The 10,068-nt window shown below is 47.4% G+C and overlaps 1 protein-coding gene across 1 annotated transcript in view; it reads right to left on the reverse strand.

Moving 5' to 3' along the window:
• MYBPC2 (myosin binding protein C2) overlaps positions 1 to 9,620 on the reverse strand; it is a 66,297-nt gene extending 56,677 nt beyond the window's left edge. The window contains 2 exon segments of the mRNA XM_056863877.1: positions 9,439 to 9,589; positions 9,591 to 9,620. Coding sequence (XP_056719855.1) covers positions 9,439 to 9,589; positions 9,591 to 9,620 — 181 coding nt within the window.
• Between the last annotated feature and the right edge of the window lie 448 nt (positions 9,621 to 10,068).

Here is a 10,068-nt window from a genome sequence, read left to right on the forward strand (position 1 = left end):
TGACTGGCCCAAGGTCACCCAGCTGGCTTCCTGTATAGGAGTAGGGAAAATAAATCCGGTTCACCAGATTAGCGTCCGCCACTCTTGTGGAGGAGTGGGGAATCAAACCCGGTTCTCCAGATCAGTATCCACTGCTCCAAACCACCGCTCTTGACCACTACACCATGCTGGCGATTGGAAGCCAGCTTGATTCTCCTTAAAAGGAAGAGAAAGTCGGCATATAAAAACACAACTTCTTCTTTTGGTTTAATTGCAGAGGCCACCCCAAAGATCATGGGAATGACAGTTTTGTGAGGGTTCCTAGGGGGTTCAATTAAACTATTACAATTAAGCAGGCTTAAAACGGGTATTGGCAAAGATACCACAAACATCCTGGTGTGAGCATTAGGTTTGGCCCTGGGAGACCCGGATCTCTGCTCGTTCCCTTGTGCTCATTGGGAAATCCGCTTCTCAGCCTAACCTGCCTCACAAAGCATCTATAGATAAGAACACACTGTAAAGAGAGAGAGAGATAAGGAGAGAGATTAGCACAGAACATCCTGGGAAAGGAACCTCACATAAGCACACGAAGCTGTTTGATGCTGAATCGGACCATTGGTCCATCAAGATCAGTCCTGGCTGCTTCCAACCAAGACGGATGAGATTCTGTTGGTCATGTAATTTTTCATCGATTTGTGCTTGCAACAGACATTCCAAACACCATAAAGCAATCTGTTTCCCCACTATTATTTGCTGTTGTTTCCCTTTTAGACCAGGTGTGCATTGGACACCTGGTCAAAGATTCGTCCCCTGTGTCAAGATTCTCTGTCATGATTCTCTCCTTATCTTTTTAAGTGCCCAGGTTTGAATCTGAGAACGTCTGCCTGCAGAGTGGGCCCTCTACCCCGCTGAGCCACTGTCTTTCCCATAATAACCACACACCCTTCAATCCCAACCATCATGTCACGCAAGATTCCTGTCCCGTGGCACATTCTTCCCCTAAGATTTCTGGCTTTGACAGTCAAATCAGATCGCCACCACACTTCTAAATTTATAATCTTTTGGCATTAGGCATGCCAACCTCCAGGTTGGACCTGGGTAGAGTTGCCAGGTCCCTTTTCGCCATCAGTGGGAGATTTTGGGGGCAGAGCCTGAGGAGGGCAGGGTTTGGGGAGAGGAGGGACTTTGATGCCATAGAGTCCAATGGCCAAAGCAGCCATTTTCTCCAAGTGAACTGATCTCTATCGGCTGGAGATCAGTTGTAATAGCAGATCTCCAGCTACCTGGAGGTTGGCAACCCTAGACCTGGGGTTTCCCTGGGATTACAACTCAACTCCAGACTACAGAGATCTGTTCCTCTGGAGAAGATGCATGCTTTGGAAGGTAGACTCTATGGCACTGCACCCCCCCCCCGAGGTCCCTGTCCTCCCCAGGCTCCATCCCCAGATCTCCAGGAGTTTCCCATCCTGAATCCGAGAGTCCCCTAGGGTTGCCAGCTCCAGGTTGGAGCTTGAGGAGCCTGAGGAGGGCAGGGTTTGGAGAGGAGAGGGGCTTCAATGCCATAGAGTCCAATTGCCAAAATGGGCATTTTTTCCAGGGGAACTGATCTCTGTCGCCTGGAGATCAGTTGTAATAGCGGGAGATCTCCAGCCACCACCTGGAGGTTGGCAACCTTACTACCCCCACCCCACCCCGCCAGTGGCCAGGAAGGACCTGGCAACCCTATTTGGCACTGAGGGCAAACAGGCCTGGTGGTTTCCTAGCAAGCAAGCACCCGATACGAACCCCGACTCAGAAGGGCTCGGGGAGCGTCTGAAACCATTGCCAGGCAACCATACTTCCTTCGGTCTCCTCAAAACAAAACAGCTCAGAAATGCAACAGCAACTGGAGAAATCAATGGGGTGGAATGTCGGCTGAATTTAGAGAGTCCTTCCTTCCAGCTGACCCCCCTGCCTCTTACTGGCAGCTGGCTCCTCTTCTCCTTGGGTTGTCACGAGATACCGCCAGCCACCAATGGCTAACTGACATGACAAGCGGAGTGTATGGGAGCATTCGTTGGTTCATTTAGATAGCTAGACCCCACTTTTCTCCACAACGGGGACCCAAAGTAGGGTTGCCAGGTCCCTCTTCACCACCGGTGGGAGGTTTTGGGGACAGAACCTAAGGAGGGCGGGGTTTGGAAAGGAGAGGGACTTCAATGCCATAGAGTTAAATTGCCAAAGCAGCCATTTTCTCCAGGGGAACTGATCTCTATCAGCTGGAGATCAGTTGTAATAGCAGCAGATCTCCAGCCACCACCTGGAGGTTGGCAACCCTAGGTGAGGTTTGGGGGAGAAGTCTCATTGGAGATTTGATGCCGCAGAGGCTGCCCTCTATATTGATTTATTTATTTTGATATTTATTATCAGTTGATATACATGTATAGAGCTCTGATAATTGTGTCACATTATGTATTGTTTGTAGTGTTTATCCCACTGTGAAATTGGCTGAAATGGAGACGGCGTGATTCCCGTTCCCGATTTACAACAAAAAATAAGAACTTGCCAGTTTGTTTGCATCGGCGAAATAGGCTACTGAAGAAGACGAGGTGGAAACAGGAATTAATTTACCGGATACCTGTATCGCCTATGTTTTTTGCCCATGGTGTCCTTTCTGAAGAATTGCATGGCATTTTAGAGCTATTTGATATATGAGAGTTGAATAGTTCTTATACATGAACTTTGATTCCGCAGCATATTGTGTTGTGGGAATGGAACATTTTCTGTATTATGGATTGTAATAACCTTGCATGGTTTAGAACCACTATATTGTGTACCATTTTTGCATAAAACAATATGGAAGCCGGAAGAATATATAGGAAACTGACACATTAAATTTGAGCTTGTTGGTATTACATTTATTTTGTTTTTGTTAAGTTTATGATAAACTTTTGAGAATTTATGATTCCCATAGTGGCTGCAATTTCTGTATAAACTACTTGGAGGTTGGTAACCCTAACCTGAAGTGGCCTACAACCTCATTCCTCCGTTTTATCCTCTCAACAACCCTCTCCGTTTTATCCTCCGTTTTATCCTCTCAACAACCACCAAGGTCGTTCAGCCAGCTTCTTGCACAGGACAGTCTCAGAAGGGAAAGTAACCGAACAACAACAGCTACCACCTACAGCTCCCAGCTCAAATCTCCCTAGGCCTAGGGCATCATCATAGGTAGGAAAAATCAAATGGATAATTATAGGATGGGGGAGACTTGTCTGAGCAGTAGTGTGTGTGAAAAGGATCTTGGGGTCTTAGTAGACCAAACACTGAACATGAGCCAGCAGTGTGATGCGGTAGCTAAAAAGGCAAATGCGGTCTTGGGCTGCATCACAGTAGTGTCCAGATCAGGCGAAGTGATGGTATCGCTTTACTCCGCTCTGGTTAGACCTCAACTAGAGTACTGTGTTCAGTTTTGGGCACCACAATTTAAGAAAGATGTAGACAAGCTGGAACGTGTCCAGAGGAGGGCAACAAAGATGGTGAAGGGTCTAAAGACCAAGTCCTATGAGGAAAGGTTGAAGGAGCTGGTTATGTTTAGCCTGAAGAGGAGAAGACTGAGAGGGGATATGATAACCATCTTCAAGTATCTGAGGGGATGTCATATAGAGGAGGGTGCTGTTTTCTGTTGCCCCAGAAGGCTGGACCAGAACCAAGGGGTTGAAATTGAATCAAAAGAGTTTCCATCTAGACATTAGGAAGAATTTTCTAACAGTTAGAGCGGTTCCTCAGTGCAACAGGCTTCCTTGGGAGGTGGTAAGCTCTCCTTCCCTGAAGGTTTTTAAGAAGTGGTTAGATGGCCATCTGTCAGCAATGCTGATTCTGTGACTTTAGGCAGATGGTGAGAGGGTGGGCATCTTGGCCATCTTCTGGTCACTGGGGGTGTGGGGGGGGGAGGTAGTTGTGAATTTCCTTCATTGTGCAGGGGTTGGACTTGATGGCCCTGGTGGTCCCTTCCAACTCTACGATTCTATGATCATCAGGGATCTACAACCTCTCCTGAAAGGTGAAGATCCTTCCCTGTCACAGGACACGGGTGGGGAGACCTGTCCTTGCTTACAGACTTGCCCCAACCAAAAGGAACTACTAATCAGCAACAATGGACCTCCGACGTAACCTCTGAAAGAAAGGTTTGCCTGAGCCCCCATGCAAATGCCACACCCTCCCCCCATGCCACCAGTGGGCCTTTCAAAAATTGATATTTCTAGATTGCCATAGCATCAAATGTTTACCATGCTCTATTGCCGCAGTTTACTGGTTTCTCTGAATTGCCAGCATTAATTTCTTTAAGTCTCTAATCCTTTTCATTGCAGAAGTATATGGGGAAAGATACATCCCTTATACTGCCAAAACAAAAAGGTCCAGGGTATTTAAAAAAAATATAAAAGAAAGCTAATAATGCAAAGGAATGTGTCAACAGATAGCTATAATGCTTAAGCCAAATTTCATTTTGTTCTGCCTCTGGTTTCAGAAATTCTTATATATTACAACATATATTCTTATATATTCACCAGCAGTGAATGCAGCGTTTTTCATAGGCCCTTTATGCGCAGGTTGTTTCTGTTGCCATCAAGCCCCGACTACTACTTCAGGGCTTTGTTTTCATTATGCATGTATTTTCTGACCTCGCTCTCCCCTCGCATTTCCCCCATGTTTTGTGGATGCTGTTTTACCCCAAGTTTAATGTTTGCCTTGATCCCAAATCAAAAGCTGCTCCTGTGCATACAGTTCAGGGTTTTCTCTCCACCCTCATTCTCGTTTCTCCCTCCCACTTGTCTTTTCCCTAATCCAACCCCTCCCCTCAAAGCTGGACTGCTATGAGGCTGCTTATTTGGTCCGTTCCTCAGCAAGTGTGGTCGGTTTCAGACCTCAGCCTGATCGAACAGGGTTTTTTTTTTAAATATTGTCGAAGGCTTTCACGGTCAGAGGGTTTTTTTTATTTGCAATTAGGGAGAATGCTGAAATAATTACAAATAACCTATGCGGCTGCTTGTTTGGTCAGTTTCACAGCAAGAGTGGTCAGTTTCAGGCCTCAGCCTGATGGAACAGGTTTTTTTGTTTGCGACTAGCTAGAATACTAGTGAGAAGTTTTGAAGCTTCGCATTTTCCCTGGCGATGCATACATTTAACCCCAAGTATTCCAGGAATTTCTTTGGAGAAAAAAGCCCCTGTGCATAGTGATTTGAGAATTCGAGTACAAATACTGTGCATCGAGAGAGCAGCATATCCAGCGGAAACTCCCCATACATAAAAGGCCATAGTCACACAAGAAAAAAACAAGTGTCTGCCCCAGTGAAGGGGAGAGAGTGGACAGAGAGAGGCAGTGGTTGGAAGGAAGGAATGCAAGCTAATGCAAATATTTAGGCTTCGTTTCAGGCAAGGATGAGGGCTACACCACAGACACATCACTTCCTTTCTGGCCTCTTGTTCTTCTTGGTAGGCCTACACCTGTTTCCTGCTCGCCCCACCAAGCTGTGTGGGCAGCACCTGCCAGGTGACAGTGATCTGTGACGCACCGAAGACCTTGGCACAGAGGCATGGAAAAGCTGGCTGTATCCCATCTCCCCCTCCTCCCTGGCACTGAAACAATAGAGCTCAGGCCACGGGCCATATTCCCACAGCCTCATCTGCTCCACCCTCTTGGCAAAGGTCCCAGGTGGCATCCGACACTCTCCAGCAGAATACGTTGCCCCAAAGCCCAGCCCCAATCCCTGCAGAAGTGGTTTGGAAGTTACAAGAAATGTCCTGAGAGCTTGCCCCCAGGCGGGGCTGAGAGAGCTCTAACAGAGCTGTGACTAGCCCAAGGTCACCCAGCTGGCTTCGCATGAAGGAGTGGGGAAACAAATCCAGTTCACCAGATTAGCCTCTGCCATTTGTGTGGAGGAGTGGGGAATCAAACCCGGTTCTCCAGATCAGAGCCCACCGCTCCAAACCACCATTCTTAACCACTGCACCACGCTGGCTTTCCCATGTCTATTAACTACTCCTGAACCTTGTTTTCTCTCCTAGAAAAAAGGAATATTGTGGCATCTTAAAGATCACCGATTTCTGCACATGCTACTTAGTGCTTTTCAGTCTGCCTTTGGCTGCGCTTGCACGCGTGAGAAACAAAAAGGCCGTTCTGCATGAAGAAGCATCAGGTTTCTGACACAGGAACAAAAAACAGATGGGTTGTTTTGAATGTGCTTCTGTCAATGCTTTGAATCGGTTTATTGCCAAGCAGGAAGGCTGATTTATAATTTCATAATACACATGGGATTTTGGTCTAACAGATTTCTTATAGAAGCACCTTTCGAAGACCAGGCCCTCCTTTACAAGACACACAAACTGTTAGCATCAATTGGCTACATCTACATGTATATTCGGGTTGCCAGCTCTGGGTTGGGAAATTCCAGGAGATTTTGGGGTGGACACTAAGGAGGATGGGGTTTGGGGAAGGGAGGGACTTCAGTGGGGCACAATGTCATAGAGTCGACCTGCCAAAGCAACCATTTTCTCCAGGTGAACTGATCTTTGTAACCTGGAGACCGGTTGTCATTCCAGGAGATCTCCAGCCACCACCTGGAGTCTGGCAACCCTGTCGCTCCCACTTCCACGCTCTTTCTCTCTCCCTTCCCAAACCTGCAGCTTACTTCCAAAGCTATCTTTCCATCACCTGCAACCTGAGAACCTTTAATGGAAGATCCCAGGGACTGAACCTGGGACCTTTGGCACGCAAACTATGAGCTTTATCACTAAACCACAGCCTGGCCCCAGCTAAATGGCTTTATATACAGATAGGAGATGATTTATTAGCTGTGACCAACACATTGGAGTATATATGCAAGCAAAGTATCAGCTAGCATAAGTGACATAGCCACCTGTTGCCTTAGGAGGGGGGGTGTATTGCCCCCAATTGGTTATTTCTAAACTCGCTTTCCATGTGTGGATAATATTAAAATGGGCTTCTATTCCCATTTATCTGTTATTTTTTATTATACCTCCATAATTATAGATCATTTCAGAACAGTTTAGGCTCTAAATTTACGATCTGAGAGCGAGCAGGGCATAAAGGTTAGAGTCTTAAACTAGGATCTGTGAGATTCAGGTATTAATCCCTGATCAGCAATGGCAGCTTGCTTTGTGACCTTGGTCCAGTCCTTCTCTCTTGGCCTAACTTTCCTCACAGGTAGGGGTGCTGGCTCTAGATTGGGAAGTACCTGGAGGTTTGGAGGGTGGAGCCTGAGCAGGGCGGGGTTTGGGGAGGGACCTCAGCAGCGGACAAAGCCATAGAGCCCGCCTTCCAAAGCAGGCCCCTTTCCCCAGGGGAACTGATCTCTGTAGTTTGGAGCTCAACCGCGATACCTGGCGATATCCAGGCCCCACCTGGAGGTTGGCATCCCTACTCTCAGGGTTGTTGTTGTTGCAAGGATAACATGGAGGAAGGGAGAACAGTGTTGTAGGCCACTTTGGGCGAAGAGTAGGGCATAATTATCTAAATAATAATCACGGGGGGGGAGAAAAAAGGGGAGGGCCAAGGTCGTGAGGACTGATTGTACAATTGTACATAATTGGTAGGGTTGCCAGGTTCGTCTTCACCACCGGTGGGAGGTTTTAGGGGTGGAGCCTGAGGAGGGCGGGGTTTGGGGAGGGGAGAGGCTTCAATGCCATAGAGTCCAATTGCCCAAGCGGCCATCTTCTCCAGGGGAACCGCCCTCTATCGGCTGGAGATCAGTTGTAATAGCAGGAGATCTCCAGCTAGTACCTGGAAGTTGGCGACCCTAATAACTGGGGTTCTTTTCAGTTGGAAACAGACCATCAGACGCTTCAGGGAAAAGGTGGATTCTGAGGTGGAACCATTGCAAACTAGGACAGAATGTGCGTCTTGCCCTCTTGTGCGTCTTGCCCTCTGGAGGAGCGCAGGTTAGCAAATTAAGCTGAAAATTGCAGGGTATGCGGTTGAGGGGGAAGGATTGCCAGTAGATTTAAATCCGTTTTAGCAGGAAGGGGGTTAGTAGCTAAAGAAGAGAAACCAACAGTTCGTTCTCTCTCCTGTTTCCCTCTTATATTAAATGAGGTTCCTAAATGCAAACGCCGTCTCTTGTTCCAGAACACCACAGTTCCTCAGAACACACCACAGGTGCCTCGTCTCTGACAAAAGACATATTCGGACATTTTGAACTAGTGCTTTCTATTGACTGCGTTTTTGTCCTGCCTTTCCTCTAAGGAGCTCAGAGGCAACATACATGGTTCCCTCCCTTCCATTATATCCTCACAAATGCAGCAGGTTAGGTTAAGTGACGGTGCCAGGCCCAAAGTAATCTAGAGGTTACTCTAGATGGCTACTGGTTACTCTAGTTGGCCACTGTGTGAACAGACTGCTGGACTTGATGGGCCTTGGTCTGATCCAGTAGGGCCTTTCTTATGTTCTTAGGTTCTTAGAAAGGTACATGGCATAGTGGGGATTTGATCTTAGGGGTCCCCATTCTTATTCCAGCACACCAACCCTCACACAGACTTCACACTAATGCTTGGGGCTGGCCATATCAGCAGCAGCAGCAGCAGCAGCAGCAGAAGAAGAAGAAGAAGCAGAAGAAGAAGCAGCAGAAGAAGAAGAAACAGAAGAAGCAAAAGAAGAATTGTTTTTTTATATGCCGACTTTCTCCACCACTTAAGGAAGACTCAAACCGGCTCACAATCACCTTCCCTTCCCCTTCCCACAACAGATGTCCTGTGAGGTAGGTGAGGCTGAGAGAGCTCTAAGAGAACTGTGACTAGCCCAAGGTCACCCAGCTGGCTTCATGCGTAGGAGTGGGGAAACAAATCCAGTTTACCAGATTAGTCTCCGCCACTCGTGGAGGAGTGGGGAATCGAACCCGGTTCTCACATCAGAGTCCACTGCTCCAAACCACCACTCTTAACCACTACACCACGCTGGCTCTCATACCGTTACCTATCTCCATTTGACCCTAGGCTCCTTGAAAAAGGGATACTGAGCTGCTGCCTCTGACCAGTTGCCATGGCAGGTTGCAAGGGGCCCTAAGAGGCTTAAAGTCATTTTTGTTTTAACCTGAGGTACAACACACGTAAAAACTGCCTTGTGCGAAACACGCATTCGGATCGCAAAATGCCTCTCTCGTCTGCTTTCGATCTCAAATGAACAAACATCCACAAAAGACCGGCCAACCCATTCAAAGGCGTTTGAAAAGTCACACCGAAACGTCAATATTATGTCAGATTGCACACACCGAACACCCGAAATCCAAAGATGGGGCAGTGAGAATCCAGGGACGATTGCTTTTCAAAGCACAGAGTTATGGGGTGGGGCAGGCACAAATGCCAGCCACACCTGCAACCCATCCCAGCCCCAAAATCCCACGGAAAATAAAACTTTGGTTCCTGAGCATCTCTGTCCACGATGACCTTGAAAAGGCTGCCGTCCCTTACCGGGTTTGGCGGGTTCAGGCATGGCTAAAACCACTGGGCAGATTCGCTGTGACGGTCGGAGTCGGAAGATCTCCCCGGGGAGTGCTCTTGGCCCCTTCCCTTTAAAGACCCAGCCGAGGGGACGCTGAGAAGGTGTCACCTGACCCTCCGGGGCCCTGTGCCAAATTCCAGAGCTGTGGCATAAACCGTCTTCAAATCCCTGGCTTGGCCTTACTAGAAAAAGAACTTCAGCTTGGGGGGGTCATAAAGGGGAGGGTGTGGAAATACGGGCCCGAAGCAGCTCAGAATAAGAAAGGGGGGAGTCAGTCCAGGGAACAGCATCTCTATAAAGAGGGCGAGGACGTTTCCAGAACATTACCCATTCAGGGTTACTCAACTGAACTGTGGGGCATGCAAACCCTCACACACACACCATACCTGTCATGGTGGTAGAATAGGGTTGCCAGCCTCCAGGTACTCAGGAAAATAGGTAACCTGTGCTGAAATAGTATAGACTGAAAGAGAAGGCAGCACGAGGCTCAATTACAAAGAAAATTTATATATATATATATATATATATATATATATATATATATATATATATATATATATATATATATATATATATATATATGTATGTATATGTATGTA

This window comes from Euleptes europaea, chromosome 18 (assembly GCF_029931775.1).
Source record: "Euleptes europaea isolate rEulEur1 chromosome 18, rEulEur1.hap1, whole genome shotgun sequence".
Taxonomy (NCBI): Eukaryota; Metazoa; Chordata; class Lepidosauria; order Squamata; family Sphaerodactylidae; genus Euleptes; species Euleptes europaea.